This window comes from Bidens hawaiensis, unplaced genomic scaffold (genome assembly GCF_021521415.1).
Source record: "Bidens hawaiensis isolate Kalapana, Puna unplaced genomic scaffold, B.hawaiensis_p1.1 tig00017259_1, whole genome shotgun sequence".
In the NCBI taxonomy this organism is placed as follows: domain Eukaryota; kingdom Viridiplantae; phylum Streptophyta; class Magnoliopsida; order Asterales; family Asteraceae; genus Bidens; species Bidens hawaiensis.
Window position 1 is genome coordinate 105,963 of NW_027492617.1, and position 27,371 is coordinate 133,333.

Here is a 27,371-nt window from a genome sequence, read left to right on the forward strand (position 1 = left end):
ATTGTATTTTGGCTTGAACGTTTTTGTTTTTTGGCTTGAGCCTTTTTGTATATTGGCTTTGAGTGTTTTGTTTTTGCCATGTTTTTTTCCTTTGAGCGTTTTGCTTTTGCATTGAGTGTTATTCGCGTGCGTTAATGTACGTTAACCTGACTCTCTCTCTCTCTATATATATATATATATACATATATATATATATATATACGAAACCTTTAAAAGCTCTCTGTTTGCTCCATACATTCTCTCAAGCCATTAGATTACTTTATTTATAAATGAAGTATTCTCATGCATTTGACCTGAATTCACGGGTATCAGTCTCACCAAACCCAGATAGCCCTTAAACGGGTTATAGCATCTCATTAAATAAAAAATTAATCTCAGCAGACATTTGATACGAAAGTTCTATAAAATAGGGATATACTAAAAAATTAATATTCAATTATTTTTAATAAAAAAATTATTTATAATTAAGAAACAATTTTATAGTAATAAAAATAATAAGCGGGTCATGTGGCTCACCACACCCAAATAGCTTTTAAACCGGGTTATATCATCTCATTTAACTGTGAAACTCTTTAATGATCAAATACTAAGTATATTATTAACTTTATTACCATAAATAAAATTTAAATCTAAAAAAGTATATAAATATTAAAAACAAATAATTATACTATATATTAAAGGAAAGTGAATAGCTACAGTAAACTTTAGTCATTTACGTTTTTAACCCTTCGTGTTATAAAGAAATGTGTTTTCGTCCCTTCATCGTATATAAAAAAGGTATATTTGATACAGTGATTTAATACTCTTTGTAAAAGATTATTTTTGTGAGAGACGTGATTTTATTTTTTGTGCTACTCAGTTGTGATAATTATATTAAGTTATTATTATTTATATAGAGTAAATATGATTTTACTTTTTGTGCTACTCAGTTGTAATAATTATATTAAGTTATTATTATTATTATTATTTATATAGAGTAAATGTTAAAGTTGGCATCACAAAATTTTAATAGGTCTTTAAATTGATTTAATTTAAATAGATGTGACTAAAAGAATAAAGTCTTTCTAATGTGTTTGTTATGGTCATTATTATGTGTTGGCTACTCAAGTTCGAGTTTGGCTTTTGTAAATTAAATTTTTTTTTAGTTGATTTTTTTATTATAATAGCTATATATTGGTGGGGCCTGTCTATTGTAGAGGATTTCCTTCATTTGTCACGTGTTGTTTCATGCTGTAAATAAACTCAAACAGTTAAGAAACTTGTTGGGCATACGAATTCACATGTCTTGCATCCGACACAATCCTCTGTTTTTAGTGCAGAAGCTATTTGTTTGGCTTTACATCTGTCTCAAGAGATCATTTCTAAAACATCCATAGGACATTCTTGGACACATTGAGTACGCCATACATATATCATAAATCTTTATTGAATGCGACATATGGTCTATCTATTTTTTTACGTGATAAAGTTTCAATCTAACATAAAGTAAAGGTGAAGTTTGGCGCCACAACTTAGGTTTTCTAATTCGCTGAATTCCTATTTAGGATTTGTTTTTGACACTAATAAACATGAGCGTTTGGTGGTGAGTTGGCTGGTTTGGTTGTGTTAAGATACCAAGTAAGGCAAGCTCGAATCCATTTCTTTGCTTAGCTTAATTAAACATAAACACTTCATATCTTTAGTGGTCTCAGCAGTCACTTTCCTCTTCAGTTCCACTAGCCTTTTTCCCCGTATATGAGCTTATGTTCATTTCTTTGGTGGCCTCAACAATTATGAAAACTAACTGAATTCGCGTATCAACGTCGGGGACTGATAACGCAAGGGTTTTACAATGTTATATTTGTTGTTATATATTGTTTTAGTTATGGTATCGTATCGAATGTAACAGAGACTAACCAAATTCATGTGGAGTCACTGCCTTAACGCTCAAGCTTTACCAATGCTGAGTCTTACTGAGTGATACCACTCCGCTTTTACAATGTTCTATTTGTTGTTTTATATTGTTTTAGTTATGGTATCGTATCGAATGTATCAGAGACTAACCAAATTCGTGTGGAGTCACTGCCTTAACGCTCAAGCTTTACCAATGCTGAGTTTTACTGACTGATACCACTCCGCTGGTCCACCTCAATTTTTATATATTTTTTGTTTTAATTTCGATACTGTAACAAACGTAACTGATACTAACCGAATTTGCGTCGACTCGCCACCATAACGCTTAGGTTTTACAAATGCACGGGTCTAACAACACTTGAGTTTCAACACTCGGGTTTTACCAACGTTCGGGCTTTACCAACCGAATAAACATTGTGACGTATAATTTGTTTTTTATTTTCTATGTTAAGTATATTTATTTTTAGGTTTAGTTTCGGTGCTGTAAAGAACGTAGAGAATACCGATCTTATTTGCAATAGCTTGCCATTACAACGCCAGAGATTTACCGATTGAATTCACCGCGCAACGCGCGGGTAAATAACTAGTTATTGTTATATAATATAAATGAAAAGTTTAGCGACACAAGAGTATTATTGGTTCATTTATCATTGTGAGATTGGCTAAGTAATTCTTTTTAATTTTAATAATTAAACTGTTATTCATGTCTATTCACCATCGTAATGCTCGAGACCGAAAATGTTCGGGTTTTACCAACTCACCATCTGGTATCGACAACGTTCGGGTTTTACCAACACTCGAGTTTAACCGACCTTTTTTGTTTTAGTTCTAGTACAATAAAGAATGTAAATGAAATCAACCGAGTTTGCATCGACTCGCCGTTGCAACGCCCAGGACTAAAAATGTTATGGTTTGCCGACTCACCAGTGCCAAACCCGGTACCTACAACACTTGGGTTTTACCAACACTTGGGGTTCTAATTTCGTTACCGTAACGAATGTACTCGAAAATGACCAAATTTGCGCTGACACGCCGCCGCATGACCGGGACCAAGAAAGCTCCTATTTTACAGCGCCTAGGTTTTACCGATCCACCGCCATCGTAACGAACATAACAAAACCAACCGAATGTCGGTTTTGTTTTTTTTTATATTCTAATTCTGGTACCGTAACGAACGTATCGAAAACCAACCAAACTTGTGTAGACTCACCGACTCAACTCCGGGGATTGACAACGATCGGGTTTTACCAACACTCGAGTTATACCGGCCGACACCACCCCATTGGTCCACCTCAGTTTTATAATTTTTTTGTTTTAGTTTTTGTTTTAGTTCTGGTACAATAACGCATGTAACCGAAACCGACTGAATTTGCGTCAACTTACCATATCGAGCTTAGGACCGACAACGCTTGAGTTTTTACCACCCCTTGGTTTTACCGACCTGTGTTGCGCTGGTAAAAATACTAGTATACTATAAAAGACAATTTTGGTGCCGCAAGGGCCTTTATTGGGCCACTTGGCGAAACCTTAATAGTTGCCGACATTTTTTTTGTTTGGTTAACGTAAAGTAACAAACATAACGTAAATCGTGACAATCGTCAATTTCAGGTTAACTCCGTTAACTCAACTCCGTCAACTCAAACTTAAGATCATTGAATCTATAACGCACACTTCATTACATTTAAACTAGGGTTTAAATGACGCTTAACACTTACTACATGTGTAGTCTTTCGGGAATTGCACCGAAACGCAAACAAGTTGGCGCAAACGATTGAGGAATAAACGAAAAACGTCAAAACAATAATTATGTGATAATTATGTGTTAGACTTACGTGTTATGTGATAACATAGTATAAAACGCTAACTCAAGATGCAAACTAGTTGATTTAGGCTAGATAAGTAATACTTAGAAGTTGAGGGACTTGAATGTAACATATTATGTTTATAAATAATACTAAACCAAAACCCTAAAACACTTTTTCTTTTCTTTCTCCCTAACCCCAATCGCGGCAGCCTCTCTCTCCCTCTCCTTGCGATCGGCAGCCACTCACCACCACCATACCACCCTTGTTTGATCTTGGTTTTCACAATTGAAGCATCCTACACTCGTTTGTAAGCACCTCTCACGTTTCCCTTGGTTTATTTCTGCGTTTTAAGGTATAAATATGAAACCCTAACTATTGAATATCATATTAAGTGTTCCTATGATTGAGTATGTATTGGTTGTTGATATTGAGGATCATATGTGATTTTGAACGGTAAAAGATTGATGAATCGTTGATTGTTTGTAAACCCTAGAGGGTTGCTACTGATTTTCTATGATTAATTATGTGTATTACATGTTTTGGGTTATGTTGTATGCTTAGGATGCATGTTAGATGATTGTTTAGGCTTGCTGAGTTTTTGACAGTAGTGATTGTTAAGATTGAATGATGTGTAACTTGTTGAGTATAAAAGCAAACTGAGCAAATTATGAGTCAACAAGGTAGTACTCTGAGTCTAGTTTTCAGAAAGTCCAACCACGCCAAGTTTGGAGGTGTTTTGGTTGGTCAAACGATTTAATTGTGATTAAAGGTCAAAGTGGCACTGGACAGATTGTAAGTTATGTTTAGACGACTGTAATTAAATGTTAATGTGGAAATTGGTTGAGTTTGTTAACACTACAGGGTACTTTGTTGAGTCTAGTTTTCATAAAGTCTAAACTTGTAATTTTTGGACAAGTAAAGGTTAACTTTTATGATTTTACAAAAACGTTGTGCAAAGCTGAGCTGTTAGACCTGCTGTTAGGTTGTTTTGTAAATATTATATCTCATGAACTACGAGACCAATTGGGTTGGTTCCACTTCTGGAAGTTGACTCATTGAGTTAGGAACCTAACCCAAGTGGTCTTGCATTTATTGGATTTTTCGTTTAACGGGGATTGCAAATAACATTCTGTTGCGCATGAATTTGACTGTTATGAGTTTGCTGTAATGATTTGATGATTGTGAGAAAACTATGAGGAATAAAAATGTAATAAAATATGTTCTGGAAACCTAAGACATATGTGCTTCTGTGATGATTTTTGGTAAATTAATTGAGATGCTATGATCGGTGAAATAGTACAATCTTTCTAGTAGGATTTCTGTCTCGGTGGAACTAGCTGCTGAGTTGTGTAAAAATGCATGAAATATGATACTTGTTATATAATTGTTATGTTTTGACCAAAATACCCTTGCGGGGAATAATTGCTAATTGATTGCCATGATTTGACCAAATTGCCCTTATGGGGAATAATGGCTAGTTAATTGTTATTTGTTGACCAAAATGCCCTTACGGGGAATAATTGCTAGTAACGTACGTTATGAATACATGACACGTATATGATTGCTTACACATGTAATGTGTCACAAAAACACTTATTTAAGTCACACACGATTCACAAACGAAACACGAAACATGTTATGTGCATAGGTATTATGTGCCGGGTCTAGAGACTCGATAATATTCCGACACTTAGAAAAATCTCTTTGTTGTTTTAGAACGTTAGAGAGAGTTTTTCGGTGACGCGCATCTTGGTGATTTATTTTGGGAAATTCTTCGCAAACAGTGAGTTTCACTTTCCCCTCTTTAAACTGTTTTAAACGCTTTTCACTTGGGGGAGATAACATACTCCACAACGCATTTAAGATTTTGTTATAAATTATATATCACTTGTAAAGGCTAAGTGGCAAACGAAACATTTGAAGTCCTACACATCGAACCGGTTAATATTTTGAATAGCGAGTCACTGTTGAGTAGTACTACTCGGTTTGACAAACCCCACCCAACGCTAAACTCGACTGGAGGTCGAGCGGGTGTAATTTTGGCTAACACGTACCATGGTCTGGAGGACCTGGTGACAAGGCACTTACTAAACGAGTCAGCTTCGGTGTCGAACACTTAGTAATACTTGTTGTATAGACTAGCTACCTATCGATATATAATTTGACATAACACTATCTGGTAACGCAAAACGCCGTAACGTGGTTACGCAAAACACTATCTGGTAACGCAAAACGCCGTAACGTTGTTACGCAAAACACTATCTGGTAACGCAAAACGCCGTAACGTGGTTACGCAAAACACTATCTGGTAACGCAAAACGCCGTAACGTGGTTACGCAAAACGCTTAACGCAAAACGCCGTAACGTGGTTACGCAAAACGCTTAACGCTGAACGCAAACGCTAAACGATTTATTTTTATATAACTTGTGAACTCACCAACCTTGTGTTGACACTTTTAGTATGTTATTCTCAGGTAGCCGAGGCGGGCGCGCGGTTTAGGAACGTGCATTGCTTGACACATTCTAATTATGCAAAACTTATTTTTAACGGTTATCATTGGTTTTAAGTCGTCCTGCGTGACGCAACTTTTGATTAAAGGTTTTTACGCTTCCGCATTTAATTACTCGTAAACGTTTTCATGGTTTTGAAACTTTATTTTATGGTTTGATTATAACTGATGATTCCGATCCTGCCAGTTCACACCCTCTGACGGTAAAACTCCGTTAGTGGATTTTGAGGGTGTGACATAAATCGACCGAATGTCAATATTGTTTTTATATTAAATTTCAGTAACGAACGTGATGGAAACCAACCGAATTCGTGTGGACTCACTGTATATTGTTTTAGTTTCGGTACTTTAACGACGTAGCGAAAACCGATCGAATGTCAAATTTGTTTTTGTTTTAGTTTCGGTACGGTTACAAGCGTGATGGAGACAGGCCGAATTTGCGTTGACATACCGCCTGAATAGCCGGGATCGACAACCCTCGGGTTTTATCAACACCCGAGTTTTACCGACCGACAAACACCATTGATCACCTCAAATATTATATATGCTTTTTTTTTCTTTAGTTTCAAAACCATAACGCGTGTAACTGAAATTGAACGAATTCGTGTCGACTTACCGCCTTAACGCTTGGGTTTACCACCGCATGTGCTTTACTAACCTGCACGGCGCAACAAGCAGGATGAAAACACTAGTATATAATAAAACATAATTTTGGTGCCGCAAGTATCCATTGGACCACTTGACGACACGTTAGTGGTCGACGAAATCTTTTTTGTCTCTTTTTTTTGTGCCAGTACGCAACCAAATGCCAATTTTGTTTTTTTAGTTCCGGTACTGTAACGAACGTTACGAAAAACGACCTAATTCGCGTTGATTCACCGCGTTTTCTTTTAGTTACAATATCGTAACAAACAGCGACCGCATGCCAAATTTGTTTTTCTTTTTTTTTTGTTGTGTTCTAGTTCGGGTATCGTACCAAACGTGACGGAATCCGACCAAATTTGCGTAGACTCAACTTCCAAGAATGACAACCCTCATGTTTTACCAATGCCCTAGTTTTACTAACTGACGCCACCCAGTTGGTCTACCTTAATTTTTATTTCTTATTTTTTTTCGTTCTGATACTATAACGTATTTATCCGAAACCAACCGAATTCGCGTCGACTTACCATCTCAATGCTCATGACTAATAACGCTTGAGTTTTATCACCGCACTGGTTTTACCGTCCTGCGAAAAAACACTGGTATAAAACAACCAACTAGTATAACTAGTTTTATACCCATCCGGTGGACAGGTTTTGTAAGGTAACAATCTTCCTTTGCATTTTATTTTCTAACATCAAAATTTTTCGTCATTTATTAGATTTCACTTATTATAGCTCTATTTGTCACCAAATTGCTATATTTCGTCATTGTCTTGGTCTTCTCCAATTATCACATTTCATTGATGATTGAGCATTAATAAATTAAAAGTCGGGCCCAGCACCTATACATTTTTGAAAAAATGTCTGATAAATTTCAAACGAAAAAATAACCTTTATATACTAATGCCCACATGGCCACAACTAACATAAGGCAATTCATGTGCCGTACAAACTTGAGTTGTGTTTTGCAAATAGCCTACATTTCCTTCACATTTATCGACCCAGCAGCATGCTTGTGAATTTGCATAGCCAAGTCCAAGTTAACAGCGCCATCTAGCCCATATTACACCGCCATATTCTACCTTCTCGGACCACCATGCCTGCATCCATATCTCCGATTAGAAGTGTTCTGGGTATGGTCAACAAAAGCCAAGAACCAGGTCGGGTAGGAACCGATGGGTGGTCGGGTATTTGACATGGTTTTAACTAGGTTTGCTAGGTTTTTATACGCTTTTGGCCAGGTCAAGACCGGGTCAAGGTGGAACCATTCCAGCAGCTCCAAGTCTGGGTACGATTTTTTTGAGGAACCGAAGCCTGATTTGTACCCGAGGGTCTTCCGGTTTTGGTCCGGGTCCAGAATCGGGTTTGTTGTCCGCCTTTATCTCCGATAACCACTCTCTTCGACTCCTTTGAATTAAGATAATCACAACACTTTATATAATTTCTATATCACTTCTTGCTTTCAAATTATTCTCATTATCAATTTGGTAATGATGTGGTGCTTGCAGATGGTTATATAATTTATAATGGATTGGAGATTTAGCTTTGCACAAGATCGTATTTAAAATTTATAAAAGAGATTTCTACTAAAACTAAACACACACAAAATAGACAAGTGTACCTATCGTATATGTATAGTAGTATTGGTAAGAATCAAGTATCGATCCGTGGACAAAAATGTTTCCAATAGTGAATCTTTGTTTTAATGTAATCAGAGAGTTTTTAATCATTTTGGGTTGATTTTTGAACTTTTTATAAAATATAAATACTTATATATAATATATATAGGTGACAAGAAGAGAAATTTCAAACGACTAATTTAATTATATGAAGGTTACCGTATAAGATCAAGAATCCACTTCATTGTTCCTTGATGATTATTAAATAAACATGTGATAAACTTGTCCTAATAATATATGATAGAATAGTCCCTCATTTCTAAGTGAACATATTCTATGACATAAAAGAAAGTAGCATGCGTATTTTCAAGTCCATCCTATGCTTAATATCATGCTAACACGAGAATGTCAATTTAAGTAGACAAGCAGTTTGTTAAAGTAGAACGATTAGGATTGACTTCGATTTCTCAAATATCAACCCTAACAACTTCGAGTGGTTGTAGTCAACTCACACAACCTCCCCTTGGTTGATTAGATTAGGTTATAGTTACACATTTTATTAACATATGATTTCTTTAACTAGCATGATAACCTAAGCAATCGTGTTAACAATGTTATTTTAGAATTAACAAAACTAGAGAAATAGATCATAGCTTATATCTCATCATTTCTAAGTACAACATAAGGATCCATGTTTTATCTTAAATAAGTTATCAAAGTATTCTTTTTACCATTTCTAGTCTCCAAGAAAATGAGTGAACATGAATGATTTTTAGTCATTAACCTTGATGTATTGAGTTAAAGTGATAAAACATTTCTTCATCAATAGATAATTGCAAAATAACCATGTACTTTACCAAACTAAACCATATGTTTCACATAATCATCAAGTAAAATAAAGCTTCTTCATAGATTTTAGATGGTAAATGGAGTTTAGCTCATAATGAGCATTGTTATGAACATTAAAAGAGATTATGATAACAAACACATGATTAAACTAGAACAATCTAACCAAATATGGATGACTCTCCCTTCTTAATGATGATGATGGATAATGATGATGTTGATGATTGTGGATGATAATGATGACCTCCAAGCCTTCAAACTCTTCACAAGATCTTCAATATGAGTGTAATGTGAGTGTTTTTATAAGAGAAACCCGTATAGAGATTTTCTTCAATCACACTTGATTAATGCAACATTCTCTTATATTTATAGGGAGTCTGAGAAAGCAGGCATGACCCTGTGTCTCTAGAGGCACACCCCCGTGTCCAGGTGTCCAGTTGCATTAAATGCTATGTCATATCGTACATGATGACTCACCATGGGGGCGTGCTTCTTGAGGCACGACCCCGTGCTTTTTAGTGACATGTTCTAATTCTTTTTATCTTATTTGAAAGGTGACCACGGCCCCATGGTTTCTAAGGTACGACCCCGTGCTTCTGTGTCCAGTGTTTGTCTTTTCTTGTATATTTTTGTCTTTTCTTGTGTTCAAAAGCATGGGGGCGTGTTTCTTGGAGCACGGGGGCGTGGTTGAGGGTTTTCTTGGATTTTCTTTCCTTTTTCTTCGTCTTTTCACTTGTTTCTTCGTTTAAGGCTTGGGTTTACCTAAAATTTCATTTTAATGTGATAAGTAACCTTCTGAGCTATTTATGTAAATCAAACATCCTCACATTTGAACATTGCTTGTCCTCAAGCAAGCTACTTATAAATATTCTCTAAAAATAGCAAGTTAGGACCATAGCTTAAACATCCCCAAAAGAGTTCCAAGAAAATAAGAACAAAATAACCAACTTTAGATCATAGGAATATATGTAGTGATATATAAAAAGGTGATTTTTTTCATGAGCTTCTGTTTATGCAAAACGTCATGTTCTCACATTGTTCACTCGCACTCGGTTTATATATCTGATCATAGATGTGATGTATGTATGTGAACACTCTTAGCCAAAATGTGACCTGTGATAAATAAGCTTGTAGCAAGTTCAAATCTCCACCTTTGTGACATGTTGCATACATCATAAGGTAATATGAGTTGGTTTTGTCTACATATGGATTGGTATTTGTTGGTTCAAAGGCTTAAGTTAATGAGGATGGGAAGTTAAATACAACTTCTGCTGATTTTCGAGAATCTTAATATGTCTTATTAGCTTCTTTTCTCCCGGTTGTGTTATTTTTTTTTCACAAACCTAGCGACTCTTTTAAGGTCAGATCGTAATGACTGATTTTGGCGAGGATGTGGATCAGTTCTTCCTCAATCCTGCTCTGAGCATTACTCCCGACTATAATGGATTGTTCGGCTTTGAGCCTAATAGCCCCACCCTTATTAGTTCAGTATATTCATGTTGAGACTGAGTTTGACTTTTTCTACATCTCCCTTCGTGAGACCAGCTTCCGCATCCTAAGCATTGTTCGTATCTTTTTTTGCTTTTATTTTCATCGCGCTTTTGGAAACTCCACAAAATGGTGGCCTTTGTTCGTCTTGGCGCCACTTTTTCTTCACCTCATTGCTAAAGAGAAAAATTCTATCCCTAAGTTCTATAGGAAACCTAGGTTTTGTGAAATGTATGCAACAAAAGAAATTGAAATCGAAAGAATGCGTTTCCAGTTCTTTAAGGTCTGCCAGTAAAAGACCAGTGTTGTATTTTACCGATGAGAGGGATAAAGTGGTAAGGTTTTGGTTTTTTTCGTGGGTTTTTGGGATTTGTAATTTGGAGAATGGTTTGAGGGGATCGTGAGAATATTACCTTCTTCCTTAGACAATGCGTCGTGCGGTCTTGAAATGAATAATTGCGACACGCTCTAAATCACACGAAACATATGACTCACCTAAAGCTTTCGAAAAAAAATATTTATGTGGCATGAGGTTTATCTCACAGTAACGAAGGAATTGGGTATAAACGCCATATTTTGCATAAATTTATTTTCAATATTACAAAACTTCTTTTTACGTTGTTACCTATTTTGTATAATAGATTTTTAGTGACTTTCTTTTGGGTTTTTAGAAATGGTCTTTGTTTGCTATAAATATTTTGTTTAACAGAGAATTTTATAATTGGTTGAACAAGCAATTGGTCAAGTAATTCCCCTCCCCACACTCACTTGAATATCACATTATCCTTGTGAAAAGATTCATAATCAGATTTATATGATGTATGGTGGTGAAATGGAAAGGTACTTCCCTACGGGCTAACGAAATTTTGACAGAGCCTCCCCTGTTTTTCGTCCGTTTTCCTGTTTTGTACCTGAATAATAAAAACAGCAAACAAACACAAACAACCAAGCATAATACTACTGAAATCGGGTATGGAATCATTCATACCCTGCTAAATACGTACCTACTGAAATGTCTTGGCACCCACGGCCATAAAAAGTATCCAACCAAAAAAACAAACGACAAAATGTAAATTGTTTAAACAAACATGATAATAATGTCAATAAAGTACTACCACCCAAACCCATGCCCATACCAGACCTACCAGTGCCACTGCTCATCAGTTACCCGTGTCCGGGTCGAAGGATCCCACTGCCTATCCATGAGATCACTCAACTGGTTGATCTCTCGCCTCGTCTCTGCATAATCTGCGGACCTTTGTGCGTTTGAGTCCGCAATCTGTCCTGATAACCTGTCAAAAGAGGCGGTAGTGTGAGCCTGAAACTGATTAATGAGCCCGTATAGGCCCTCAAATGAGTACTGGCTATGGTATGATGAGCTGGGGCCGGCTCCTAATGATGATGGGTCGCCCTGCTGTTGGTAAGAGCGACAGCGGGTCTGTCGGGGTGGTGATCCTCCTCTCCTCTCTGGTATGTCATGTATCGTCATCTCAGCTGGGTCCCCAGGATCCCAAATCTGGTTCAGGCAACCTGAAATCTCCACAACTCCGGGTTTCGGCTAATTTGTTGGACCATTTGCACGCTGATACAGAAACTGAGGTCGAGAGCTATTGGGTTTGGGCTTCGGGTACCTTTTGTGTCTGCACGGTAAGCTTTTTAAAGCTTGTAGATCCACAGACCACCAAATATCTAGGTATTCGGGCTTTTTGCATTTGTTCTAAATAACTGACAGAACAGATAAGTGATGTTGCAAGCTATGTCATTCTTGATGCAGTAAATGGCCCATAGATCCCTCAAGTTTATGACTCCCTCACTCTGACCACGTGCTGTGACTGTGTGGCTCAGCAATCAGTGAATGTATCTCATCAGTGGGTCGCGTAAGGCGGTACTCTTTGTGTTGCTGGCACAGTAGGTTTCATCCCCAAAGTTCAATTGTTCCCATGCTTGTAATCTGGTATCTCCTGCCACTGCTGACTCGTCAGCATCCTCATCTGCAAATTTAGTCATGAATTCGAACCAGATGGGACTGTCGGTTTCATCACTCGTGTAAATCCCCATTTCGATCCCCAGATGGGTAACCGATGTCGTTTACCACTCTCCCCCACACCTAAACTCAACAGCATCCTTGTCCCACATAGTCAAATTCCTCGTCTTGAAAGAGAATGAGGCTAAAAACTCCTTGGTCAATTTGGTTACTGCTTTACCCTTTTAATTCAAAACACGCACCCATGGTCCTTTCACGAATTTATTTTACCCCTCCCATTGGTTTACTTGCTTTAACGTTTTTCTTCAAACATAGAAATGTGGTTCTGGGAGGCGGTTTTTAAGGTAGCCCATTCGTTGTCAGTGTAACATCATGTAAAGTACCATATAAGAATTTAACCAATTACACTAACTTTTATAAAGTCTGGGGACTACAATGAAAATTCTGAAAATTTAGAGTCATCGCATACGCGATTGGGTAGCCAATTCACCCATCGCGTATATTGATGGACTTGCACAATAATCTAGAAATGGGCGGCGTAGCGATACGCTACTGCCTAAACCAATGAGGTCATCGCGTATCGCGATGACCACGCTAAGTAACTTGGAAACGTGCCCAACCATGTGTCAACATGTGGCACGAATTAGTAGGCCACGTGTCACCACGCCACAAGGCGACGTTATTTTGCGGCGTCGCGATACGCGTCGTGGTGAAGAAAACCCATCGCGAATCGCGATGGGTCACTGAAATCGCCTATAAAAGGGGGAGACGGATATGAGGCCTTCTCATCCCAAATCACACTCTATTTTCACATAGTTAACTTAGGAGAACGTGCCCAATTTCCGTAACGAGACGACGTTTTGTTTTCTCGAAGTTTGTGCAAGTTTTGAAGTCATAATCGAGTAGTAATCACATAAGCAAGTTGATCAAGATCCTACCGTCAAGTCATCACCTTTTTCTTAGTAATATCATTCCGAGTGTTCGTGCTAAGGTAGGAGTTACGTTTAAGGTATTCAAATTATAGCTTAGACATCAATCGAGGCTAAGGTCTTTAACCTTGAAAGTATTTTGTAAACATTCTATAAACATTCATAAATGAGTTTTTATATACGTTACTTCATAATAAAGTAATGTTAACAAAAGATATATTTTGACGGACATGTAGTAAACTGTAAGGGTGATATCACTAGTAGTAAGTTTCTTGCCTAAGGAAAAGCAATTCGTACAAATCTCAATCAACCGAGGGACCCGTTTACTTACCTGGAGAAACTTACCAACGTGTTATAACCTATTAAGCCAAAGCATGCTATATCAAACGTCACAATAAAAACAAAATATTCCATTCACAAAAAAAAAAAAAAAAAGATAAACGATTTCAAGGTTAAGCTTAGGAATTATAGCTTAATCAAGAAACACCATTCAAATATTTATACAAACCTATTCATGTATAGGTTAATATCACTCTCATTCAATCAAGGTTTCAAACGCACACCGATGGTACAGGTGAATACGTTAAACTTTACAAATCAGTTAAAATACATTTATACTCGATAAGATGAACGGGTGTTTGTCTTAAAGAGTCAGTCAACATTTACATGAGATTACGTGATCTCTAAAACATTATAATACAAAGTAGAAAATAAAATCAACTAAGACTGATTACACATGTGTCTGGATCCAAACATAATTGTTCAGCCTAATCAATCAAAGGCTATGCGGCCGCGGGCTAACAGTCATAACTAGTTCAACATTATGGGCTACATGGCTCGGAGAACACTTTTGTGTGTGTAGGGCAGTGGTACATATACCGGAAGTAGAAATACTTCCGCTGAATTTGTCAAGAAAACTATGTTTGTATTGTAACTGTTATTCAAATGATTTATGGAGTCATATGTGTTCACCAGCACATAGCTGACATATATTTCCAACCCATTGCAGGTAATTAAGCGTTAGTAGCAATAGCAAGGATTTGAGTCTTTTTGAAGATAGAAACGCGTTACAAGATGTTTCCGTTTTTTATAAACTAAATCTTTGTAATATAAACACATATCTTGTAAACGAATACTTGGGTATTTAATTTTCAAGTAAATTTTCAATGTAAATTAATATTATATTCAACCTAAAGTCTTCCGCTAAAATTAACCCATAAACTCTGATACATTTACAAAACAGGTACCAACTTGTGGTCACACGCCTACGCCCTAAGTCGGGGTGTGACAGTCGGGCCCGTTCATCTCGTTCGGTGTTTTCGTGGAAGATCAAGAAAGCGTGCTCGTCATCACCGTATTCAGCCATCTGCAGTTTATACTCAGATTAGTTTAATTTTATCAAAAATAGCTGAAAACATGGAACAGAGTGCAAAACCACGGTGCCGTGCTTCTTGAAGCACGACCCCATGTTTTGGTAAAGCACGGTACCGTGCTTTTAGAAGCACGGCCCTATGCTACGGGTACTTGGCAGTTTTACCAGTTTCAGATTTTGACTTTTGTTGACCAGAAGTTGACCATGGTTCGTGTTTTGCAAAGCACAGCCCATGGTATATAAAATTTTAGCAAATAATGACGAAGCACAACGAGTAATAAAAACCTAGAATACCCTAAACCAAACCACTAGCAACAGGCAAGTGAACCTATCGGGTGTAGAATAGCTATGGGAAGACCGGGAATATCGAATCCTAGAGACAGTTATTTAATTAACGAGTCTGGTTCTAAAAGCTAATTAAATTAATAATTAAGAAAAGATTATTTTTAGATTTTTATTTATTCTATTTTAAAAACTAATAATTAATTAAATTAATTACTTGATTAAATTAAAGTAAACTAGAAAACTAAATTACCGAATAAGACTTTAGCAAATTCAAATGAGAGCAAGAGTTACCTAGGCAAGGAATCCGAATTGTGACGACTCGGGGTTTTATCGGTTACTGGAAAAATGCTATGGGAACCGGGAATCTAAGGGTATGAAGCTCTAGGAAACCTAATGGATCCCTAATCACTCTCAAGGTGTCACCTAAGAGGAAATCCTAGAAATCATGTAAAAACACCGGCTTATTGGTTCACCTGTCAGTTCACTAACTATGATTAATTACCCTATAAAACAGCTAACCCGTCGGTTTCACTATTTCAATGCACCTGAGTACACGGCGTGGTCTATAAACAGTCTAGAGGACACGGGTAAACAGTGAAATTAAGGCAAAAATAGGCAAACCTCTTGTCAGATAATTTAACCTAAAACCATAACAACGCAAACAAACCCGACTACTTATCACTCGTCGGATACCTAAGTAGGTAAAAATATAAACTTCTAATTAAATGCCAAATATCAGTTTCTATGGTGAATGAGCTCAATAAACCATAAACAAGTTGCAAACACACAGTATACAACCCTAACATGCAACCTATAATCAAAAGGCATTCAATCAAGTAACATGTGAAACATTCATTCAAGCACAAATCAAAAGTAAATACGCATGAGACACATCCAATAAATCTGATCAAGACTTTTAACTAATCAAAATCCCAAAAACAAAACACGAAAACCGACAAGTCCAAAACAATCAACAAAACATCATCACAAGCCTAGATAACTAAAAAGGTTTTAACCAATAATCATGTTCAAAACAAGAAAATAAATAAGTTCAATAATGAAGTTCATAATAAAAATAATAAATCAAACCAAAACAACCGTGTTTAGATGAGTAACACTTAATTGTTTCCTTCTCTTTTTCCCTTGCTAGGATGAACACTAGCCTCAAATATAATAATATTCTTGCCGCTTGTTGTTTTTGTGCACTTCTCACGTAAAACTCCACAAGAATAATAATACTAATAGTTGGCGGCTCTGTAGGTTTTTTTTATATTATTAATAATAATCATCATCTCTTGCGTAAAAGCTCCATCCCCTTTCTAGTGGGCCACTCTTGGACTTTTCTTTTCTATTTTTTTTCTTTAATGGGCTCGTATATAGAACTTTCTCGAAAACAATTATTTGTCCAACAAGTGCAATAGGCAGCCATGCTCATATTAATGCTACTAGGGATGAGCAAAATCGGGATCGGTACCAATTGGTACCGGTACCGTACCGACATCTGTACCGATTTGGTACCGTCGATACCGAATCGGTACCAAGATTTTAAGTTTTGGGATCGGTACGGTACCGGTACCGGTATTTCCCGATTTTTTACCTCGGTACCAGTACTATCCCGGTACCGTACCGGTACCGAACCGAATATTTCGGTACCGGTACCGATACCATGAATTTCCAATTTTCGGGATCGGGAAAATCGGAATCGGTACCGGTACCATCCCATGCTCATCCCTAAATGCTACTGTCCAAAAATAAATAAAACGTTAGAATGCATATTTTACTTTAAATTTAATGATTTCACCATTGAAGTAAATTGCACGTATCCTTTCCTATAATATTATTAATAGTAATATAAATTAATAGAAATTGTTTTCGAATATTTACTCATTGGCCTCTAGAACCCTTTAAAAATCAAATATAAACCAAATAGGAGTAATATTCAGTATAAAATAGCTCAAAAGCACTCAAAAAGTATATGAAATATTTATAATAATATGTATATAATTTAGCTCATATCACGGATTATTTGTGATTATCGGTCGAAAATGAACTTCAAAACCCTTACCATATCTCTTGCATGCCTTCTTGGTATCCCCATTGGTCTCTTGGTTGACCCATTTGTCTATAAACGGGCCTTGGAGGTGCAAATTGGTTAAATTGTGGTTGGGGCATTTGTTAAAATTGTTGCCCGTGTGGTTGCACTTGTTGTGGAGCTTGTTGTCGTTGAATAACCGGTGGCGTTTGAACTTGTTGTTGAGCAACCGGTGGTGGTTGTGTATTAAGTTCTTGCACCGGTTCCGTTTGTTGCCCTCGTGCATATGCAATACCCTTGATTCATCCTTTGACTTACATCACCCCCCATGTAATAACCTTCCACTTCATACCCCTCAAATTCACTGTCAAACCCATACCTATAACCATCACCTTGTGTTCTTGAATATTGCATGAAAGGTGGGGGTTGATACTGGTAGCTTGATTGTGGTTGTTGAAAGGTTGGTTGTTAGTTTTGTTGAGATGATGATGCACCAAAGGTAGAAAAAGGTTGGAAATAGGTGGCAATGTTGATGATGTTGAGTAGATGAATTGAGCATTTATGGGTTCGGTTGTGTGAGTTGGTTTCAATTCACTTGATGAAATATGTATGGCAGTAGTAATCGGTGGAGGTGAAATTGGTGGAGGTGTAAATGGCAATGTTTTACCCAAAGTGGGAGCTGGTGAATCCATGGTGCTGTTTGATACAGTTGGAGAACCAAGAAGCTTGTTCTCCTTAAGTAGCACTCGGTTTCTTCTAAGTCTCCGTTCAATCTCGGGATCAATTACTAGTGGTGATGACCTGTTAAAGCCTCTAGTATGCATACACCTGTAAGTACCCGCACACTAACACAACCAGCGTAAACCCGAAAATAACAAACAAAAACTACAAAAGCTAACACACGTTGCGCACTACCCCCCGACAACGGCGCCAAAATTTGACGTGAGGTCGAAGACTCACTCAAAAATAAACCAAATACAACTAATTAGATAGCGGTAAGTAGACGTGCACAAAAAAACCGGTTCCGGAACCTAACTGGTGGAACCGAACCGGAACCGGTTCCAGTTCCAACCCGGTTAGTACAATACCCGGTTTGGGTATTTTTGTACCCGAAAATCGTAACCGGTTCTCCTATTTGTATGTCAGTATCAGTTCCAACCCGGTTCCTACCCGGTTCTTAATTGGAACCGGTTCGGTTCGTACCTGGAAAAACCGGTTCCGACGGGTTTTTTTTGAAGGGTCAAACAAAAGTCAAACTAGCCGTTAGAACCGGTTCCAACGGTAATATAGCCGTTGGAACCGGTTTTTTAGACACCAATTAGCCGTTGGAACCGGTTCCAACGGTAATATAGCCGTTTGAACCGGTTTTTGAGACAATAGATCCGTTGGAACCGGTTCCAACGGTAATATAGCCGTTGGAACCGGTTTTTGATGCCCAAACCTATATATAACTTGTTTCCGCCACTTGTTTTACCACCAAACTCAAAAACAAACTAAAATACTACTCCTTTAGCAAACCCGTTCCTTTACCCGACCATCCAACTAAATATTATTATGGCACCCATCAAAAAAACTAACAAGAAGGCTAAGAAGAGTGCTTTTGTTGCCCCCGTTCCTGTTACGGAGGACCCAAGGGTTGTTACGGTAGTCAACCATAACCGCAACCAAGACATATGGAAGAATTGGGATTTGATTGTGGATGACGAAGGTTATCAAAAGGCTCGTTGCAAACTATGTGGTTCAATATTAAAGCACGATTCCAACTCTACTTTGAGAAAGCACATCGAGAAGCCATATTGCAAGGCGTTGAAAGGGATTGGCACGAGCGATCAAATTGACTTGGGTAAAGATGGTACACTATTTCATTACAACACGACTCAAGTTCAAGATAGAATGGCAAAGTTCGTTATTCAACGAGGTTTTCCGTTTAACCACTTTGATGACCCGGAGTTGACGTCGTTGATTCGCGAAACTCTACAACCGAGATACACACATGTAAGTCGTACTACCTTAAGACGTCATTGTATCAGGTTGTGGGAGTGTGCTAAAAAAGAGTTAATCGAGTCTTTTCATTATTTAGAAGCCATGGTTAGTTTAACTACCAATGTTTGGTCGGCACCACACGGGTTGCCCGAATCATACATATGTGTCACCGCTTATTGGGTTGATCCGGTGACATGACAATTGATGAAACGCACCATCGCTTTTGAAAACTTCCCGTTCCCACATACCGCCGAAAAATTGTTTGAATTACTTGATGAAGTTATAACGACTTACAACTTGAGAAATAAAATATTTTCGATTTCGTTTGACAACGCTTCAAACAATACTAAGGCGGCTGAAAAATTTATCATTAAATATTCACCACCTTGTTTCGGGGATTTTTTTCATGTCCGACGTGTTGCACATATCATCAACTTGGTTGTTCAAATAGGTCTTGACAATGAAAACATTTGTGATGATTTAAAATACTTTAGACTTATGTTACAAGATGTCTTCAAAAGTGGTAAAAGAAGACATCTTGAATATAAGAACTATTGCAAGTCGGTTGAAAGAAAGTATTTGGGGCCGAATTGGGACGTTCCAACCCGTTGGAACTCAACTTGTCATATGTTAAAGTGTGCTTTTGCCCAACGCCAAACTTTACAAGCTTTTCATAACAATCTTGTTGAAGAACGCGAGGCCGATATGTTTCCGGAAAGTGTTTGGGTCCAAGTCGGTTATTTGTTGGAGTATCTTGACGTGTTCAAAAAGTCAACAACAAAATTATCGGGAGTCTATTACCCTACTAGTTGTTGGGTTTTGCAAGAATTGTACTATATGTCTTGTGTTTTTAAAAGCTTTGCGGAGAAGAACAAACTCTTCGAAAATATTGTTGCGGTGATGAAAGAAAAGTTCATAAAATATTTTGATAACATACCGCCGGTCTTTACTTGTGCCGCCGCATTAAACCCCTATTGGAATGTTAATGGGGTTGAAACAACGATTGAGGAAATATTCGACAACTTAGGTATGCACGAGATTGACCCGAAGTTGTCGACGGAAGCGAAGGACAAGTTCAACAAAAACCTTCAAGACCTTTATGACCATTATTTTCAAATGTATGGTCCAAGCACGAGATCGTCTTTTGTGAAAAAAAACAACAACTAGTAGGCCGTGCAATGACCCACTTATAAACTTGATGAATGGGATTCGTGAATCGGCATCTAAGAGGCAAAGAGGAAACACACCAAGTAGCGAACTTGGTCGATATAGTGGAGCAAACTATGTTGAGGGCGCAACGGTCGACGAAATTCGCAATATTGATTTGTTGGCTTGGTGGAAAGGTAAACAAAACGAATTTCCCATTCTATCCGCCATGGCTCGTGATTTGCTTGTCGTACAAGCCTCAACGGTTGCTTCCGAATCGGTTTTTTCTCTTAGTGGGAGGGTGTTATCTATGCGAAGAACAAAACTAACTCCCGAGTCTTTAGAGGTTTGCATTTGCCTAAAGGACCATTTGGATGCGGTGGATCGTGTACAACACAAGGCGAACTTTGAAGATGAAATACCAATAGAGCGTCATATTCATGATGAGGAGGCGGAGGACGGGGTTTCTTCCGATAACGAAGACGAGGGTGAAGACGAGAATGAAGACGAAGAAGAGTTGTAATTATTTGTTTTGGTAAAATTATTTGTAACTTGTTTAACTAATATTTAGTTTTGATTTGTTTTATTATAATTACTTTTGTTACTCATGATTAATTTTTGTTACTTTTTTAATAACGACGAACATTTTATTTATTTAAAAAATAACTATTACAAACATTATTAAAACATAAACGATACTAAACATAACAACTAAAACATAAAAAACAAAGTCCGTCGTTTTAATCCGGGAATACTTATTTTTGGGTTGTAGAGCCGGACGACTCTCCCACTTCCGTTTTTTTAGCTTCCAACCTTCTTTTCTCTCGACAATACTTATTCGTATGTTTTCGTAATGTCGAGTTGGACCCTGCTTTAAGAAACTTCGAGCAATATTTGCAACGTGCCAACTCATGTGAGTCGGTCATGAGACACAAATCGTAATGAACCCAAACATCGGGGCATCTTGTTGTTTCGATCACCATAACAACGTCATCATTAGTTGCCATTTGTTGTCGGTTTAAGGTTAATTGTGGTTTGGAGTGTGTTTTATAGTTTTGGAATTGGTTTAACAAGTACACAAACAAACCTTGCTATTTAGAGTAAAAAAATAACCTATTTATAGTTAAAAAACCGGTTCCAACGGTCAAAAACGGCTATATAGCCGTTGGAACAGGTTCCTAACGGCTATGATATTTAAATTTCAAAAAAAACCGATGGAACCGGTTTTTACGTAAAAACCGATTCCGGTTCATACCCTACCCGGTTCTTAAAAGTTAGCATATCTGGGCATCGGTTCGGGTCGGGAACCGAACCGGTTCTTGATTGGAACCGGTTCCATTTTACAACCCGGTGTGAAAAAACCGGTTTCGAACCGGTTCGGGTTTTCCAGTTGAACCCGATTTGTGCACGTCTAGCGGTAAGTAGGTGTCGAACACAGAGAGTTTGTGAAAATTGTGTTACTAAGTAGCTTTGTAATTTAACTATAATAAACTAAATACAGAAAATAAATTCAAGTAATAGGTTGGTTGATTTGATTAACATAAAGAACTGAAAACAATTTAACGAGTTTAACTGAATCAATAAAAAGAATGCTCTCCCTCGATTTCAGGTTTCCAATATTGATAATGTTAACTTTTACTTTTGGGGTGAACTACATAAACATAGTTCGTGAGTGTGTGTTTGATTGTGATAAAAGAGGACTAAGTACTTGGATTGTAAAACGCAAGGTTGTCACTCAATAATCCGTTTTATATAGCCAACCCTAATTCTCTTCCAATAAATCCCGATTGCCTATGGCACCAAGAACTGATACTAACAATTACTAATCAAACTCACAATCACCATAGCAATATAATCATAAGATCAAACTACTATCCCACAAATAACATAAACAATTAACAATCATTCAATGGAAAACCTTACAATTCGGGAGAGAACACAAAGGATTTTAGCCACTCATAATTTGATTCATCATCACATCAATTAAAGTATGCATATGAATCACAAAAACCAAATCAATGATGACAATCACCAAACTATTGTTCTTGGACTCCAAATTCGCTTCTAGGTCGTTCTCAATTGTTGGATATGTGAAAAGACATTGAAAATCGAAATAAAAACACCAAAATTCGGCAGTTACACTTCCGGACCGTGGCTTCCACGGTGACCAAACCCCCCCCCCCCCCCACGATATGGTGGATTCTGTTAACTGTGGTCAATTGGACCGTGGCCCACGGTCTAGTCCGTGGGCCACGGTGGACTTCATCCACAAACTTCATTTTTCTCTCTTTTGCCTCTCTCGAGTCTCCGGTTCCTTCAGTTGCCTCGTTATACACCATAATAGTTTTGGAACCTCCTTTTAACCTGCAAATAACCACACAACAGTATTTATCTCGTTCCCATGAAATTAACACTTAATCCATAGATTTTTATATCGATTACGCACATTTACGGGTCATACTCCGATGCACCCGTCACAGCCTATCCAACAGCGACACACAAATTTATATTAACCTTGTAATTAAGAAAATTTACTTTTAAGGAATCATAATAAAGTGGAGTTAATACCCAAAATTATGGTAACAAAAACAGGGGAAAACTTACAATTAAATCTGATTTGAGAGACAACATCCTCTATATTCGGTTAACAAAGAAGTAAAATTATGAACATAATTGTAATTATGGATCCAATTATAATAAACTGATTAATGGATCCAATTATAATAAACGGATTATAAAATTTCTCGTATATGAATCACTATCAGAAACAGAAACAACAATATGTAATCTTCTACAATTTAATGTAATGTGGATTTGGTTTCGATATAAACAAATTAAGGGAAATTGATATACATACCTCGTCTTGGGCATTAAAGTGGTAATTATATATTAACCGAAGCGAAGAAAGTGATACCGCTTGAGCAATTTCCACATGAAAATTAGTAGCACAATCGATGGCAACAACTACAGTCTTCCATATGAATGGAAACCGATTTTGATATTTCACCACCGGCAGTTCAGCTTCCGTCTCATATTATATTTGGAGTTACAATCGTGGGGAGAGAAAAACGGACCTCTCCGAAACTAAAGCCAAAGATTGGAACCGCTTGCAACCTCCTCTTCTAAAAGGAATTTTAACATAGCTGCCGACTTTTAATGGTTGAGATTCAATCCAAAATTCATCCGATATAACCGAAAACAATATATTATATAATGGGTACGTTATCTATACTATATATAATACACCAAATAAGGGCAAATTAAGACACTCATTTTTAAGTAATTTACAACACTTAAAGCATGATGTACATGTGTTAGTAAGGGTAAACATGTCTTTTAAGCACAATCCATTCAACTTACAAGTTTGGTCCCTCATCTTTAACCATATTATGTTTTTATTTTAACTTGTAAACTAACTTCTCACCCATGATTTTTAAACGACTATAGCTTTTTCATACGTTAATATTTTTATAAACAAATTGCACCATAAAAACGAGCATTTTATTCTCTTTAATTTGGATATGATATTGTTATAATTTGAAAATTTTGAAACCGACCAATAAACCGAAAGTAAAAAAAGAAAAAAGAAGTCAAACCAATGGCCGGTTTAAACGATTTCAAGGTTTTAACCAAACCATAAACACCTATATCTGTTACGTGATTAACAGGTTCAAACTAGTATAAATAAAATAAAATGAGTTCTCGGTTTCTCACAAACCGTGATGGTCCATTCGGTTTGTAAAAGTTGAAGCTCAATCAAACAAATTGGACAGTGAACAGCAGAGGGGTTTTCTTCAAAAGGGGCTTTCGATTCTATTGAAGGAAAAAATAAGGTAAAATCTCTTCAAATGTCAATTTAAAGTTTGTGGTTTTGCTCAGTTCATTCAATTTTGATTTCCGTTCTATACAGCAGTTTGAAACCCTAACTGTAACTGCAGAGATGGATCGGATTTCACAGCTTCCCGATTTTATTGTTCATCATATCCTCTCATTTAGTAATCCTTTGGAGCTTGTTCGACTGAGTGTGTTGTCTAAGCACTGGTTTCACGTAACCGCTTCTTTCCCGATTTTAGATTTCAGTATCAATAGTTTTACGTCTCGCGAAAGTTTTTTCAACTATGTCGAGTATACCACGGCCCGATTTAGCCGTCAAAATCTCACTGCACACAAGTTCAAGCTCACTACATCTATCGAGGAGCCTGCAGAATTAGATATTGTTAACAGATGCCTTGAGTTAGTTCTTAACAACAGCGTGAAGGAGTTCGTGATTGATATTGATAGATCGGCGGAATCCGCTTCTGCTTCTCCTAAGTATCGATTGCCTAACACACTCTTATCGGTTTCCATGTTAGAGTCTTTGAGCGTTGGTGGCTGTGAGTTACCTTCTTCTTTGATGCCTGATGTTGCCAAGTTTAACTCTTTGATTTGTTTGGAACTTTATGATCTTTGTATAGACGATGAAATGATCAGGTATCTCACCATAAGCTGCCCTCATCTACAAACATTGAAGACTTTCAACTGTTATGGCTTCAACAATTTTTGTGTTAATGGACATCAAAGTCTTCAAAAAGTTTGTATTTTCTTCAACAATCGAGTTGAGAGAGTAGATATTGAAGCGCCAAATCTATCTAGTCTTTCCGTAGTAGATATGGTTGGAAGCGGGGCACCGCGAATGAACGTGACTGCATGCAAGAAACTGACAGAAGTCACTTACTTTGGGCATCCCTTGGCAAACTCGAATGGTTTCATCGACTTCTTATCCAACTTTCCCTATATTGAAAGTTTCTTTTTGGCTACTAACTATATATGCAGTAACTTTAAGTTGTCAAGTAATTCCTTGAGGAAATTGGTGTTGCATTCAAACTGTGATTTTGAAGAAATCGAGTTCAGTACCCCAAATTTGGTTTTATATACTCACTCGTGTAATCATCAGTTACTCTTTCCTATAGTTGGTAAACGTTGGCTTTTGGTAAGGGAGATTACCCTTTTGGAAGCATGCATGCAATGTTATCCCGATGGTTGTATAGATGCTCTTTGGTCCCAGAAGCTGAGGCTATTTTTGGCCAAGAAAAGTGGTCTCAAAGTTTTGAACTTGTATATTCATGCCGAATATAGTCAGGTTCGTTTCTTTGATCAATCATTTATCCATTACTGTGTCGTGAACAATCATATAAAATATATACTTGTTCCATTCATTTTGCAGAAATTTACAGAGTTGGAGAAGCTAAAGGCGATCGAGTTGCCACCTTATGAACTCGAGCATGTTGTACTACAACTAGAAAGCCATGAAGAATCATTGGCTCATATAGCTTTTGTGGATGCTGTACTTTTGTGTTTCCGGCCTCAATCCCTAACTTTAAGATCATCCTTTCCTTTTGAAGAACATAGTGATGTTGTGAAGGTAAGACTTATATATGCGTAAATTATTATTTAATGAAATATTCATTATCTTTTATTGGATTTGTTCTAACGAAGATGATTCGTATTTTATATTCAGTTTGCATACGAGAAGCTACTTCAACAAGAAGATCAAAGCCACACAAAAATTCATATTGTGTGGCCTTCCTCTTCTAGAGCTCAAAGGCACATGATGGACTTGAAGTCATTGTCGATGGCATTACCTCATGAAGGAAAAACAGTTAGCTTCATAAAGGAAGAGGCCGAAGGTACTCCTTACCTCACTTGTTAGTATCGATACAGGATAATGAACGGTCAAAGATATGCGGATATGGAGGTTTTATAATGCATTTGATTTCAAGTTTATGCGGAAACTAGTGAACTGATAAATTATAACGTATGTAGTGATGATGGTCTGAATCATGAAACTAATGTCTTGACTATATATGGGGAGCTTTTTCTTCATTATTTATTGTTTTGGGCCTTATCTTATAGTTTTTGCTAAGCCTGCAAAGTGAGTAGGTTAGTGGGGTAATGTTTTTAACGGGTCTATTCAGCAACATTCATGTATGGGTGTATGGAAATTTTCTAGGAATGCACACAGATGTCAAATATTATTCTGCAACTACTGATTGGGCCTTCTACTGTTCGATTTTTACTACTTAAAAGTCATGTGTTTCTTAAGAAGTCAAACAGTTTGACCTCTGTTACGTAGTGAAATTCAATCGGTTTAGGCTAGCTTTTGCTTATATAGTTATATGTCTTAGTGTTGCATAGGCATTTTACCACTAAAATCATTAGTGATTACATCCTTTTCTTATTATTCTTGCATACATGGTTATTTGTATTACTATGAGTAACTTTTTTACTGAGCCTGTTTTGATCTTACCCGTTATGAGGCGGCCCATTTTTGGCTCCCACTGGACAAAAATTTTGGATAGTTTTTATCCTTTTCCATACTAAAAGACAAATAATCCTATAATTTGATAATTTCCGGATAAAAAATTTAAGATAGTGGATACCTTTAGCCAACCCCAGAATTTAAACATTCAAAATCTTAAATGAAAAGAACACCTTATAATCATTAATTTATTTACATCCTCTTTTTAATCCGTCACAAAACTTATTAGTTTTACTAAAGAAGCAATGCTCAAGTTTTCCGTGCTTTGGTGATCAGCCTTCATCTTATGTACTTGGACCCTCCTTGAACCTGAATCACCAAGGACCAAAATAAACAGATACCCGGAGCGGTCTTTGGTGTTGTGTTTGCATAAAAATCTGTCTTGGTTTGATCTCAGATTATAGGGGCTACTTCAGTCTGGTCATACCGGTTTGCGAACCTTGGCATCTCAACCAAACAAAAATGTCTGACCTTGGGTTTGCTTTTTGGGTTGAAATAAAATAGCCGTTCAAAAAATAATAATAATAAAATAAATCA

The 27,371-nt window shown here is 37.1% G+C and overlaps 1 protein-coding gene and 1 pseudogene across 3 annotated transcripts in view; both read left to right on the forward strand.

Moving 5' to 3' along the window:
* Positions 1-26,775, forward strand: part of LOC143553528 (F-box/LRR-repeat protein At4g14103-like) — a 35,109-nt pseudogene extending 8,334 nt beyond the window's left edge. Inside the window, exon 4 of the transcript XR_013138845.1 lies at positions 26,296-26,775. The product of XR_013138845.1 is annotated as an F-box/LRR-repeat protein At4g14103-like (transcript). The remainder of the gene's footprint in view (positions 1-26,295) is intronic.
* LOC143553527 (putative F-box/FBD/LRR-repeat protein At4g03220) lies at positions 24,272-26,303 on the forward strand. 2 transcript variants are annotated; one of them, XM_077043511.1, is made up of 4 exons: positions 24,272-24,369; positions 24,475-25,655; positions 25,740-25,937; positions 26,034-26,303. In XM_077043511.1, exons 2-4 carry the CDS (start codon positions 24,477-24,479, stop codon positions 26,223-26,225), a joined length of 1,569 nt encoding a protein of 522 aa, XP_076899626.1. In that variant the 5' UTR covers positions 24,272-24,369; positions 24,475-24,476; the 3' UTR covers positions 26,226-26,303. The 2 variants fall into 2 exon arrangements, with proteins under 2 accessions (XP_076899626.1, XP_076899625.1); XM_077043510.1 differs by lacking the exon at positions 24,272-24,369 and having other exon boundaries at positions 24,386-25,655.
* Positions 26,776-27,371: the final 596 nt, after the last annotated feature.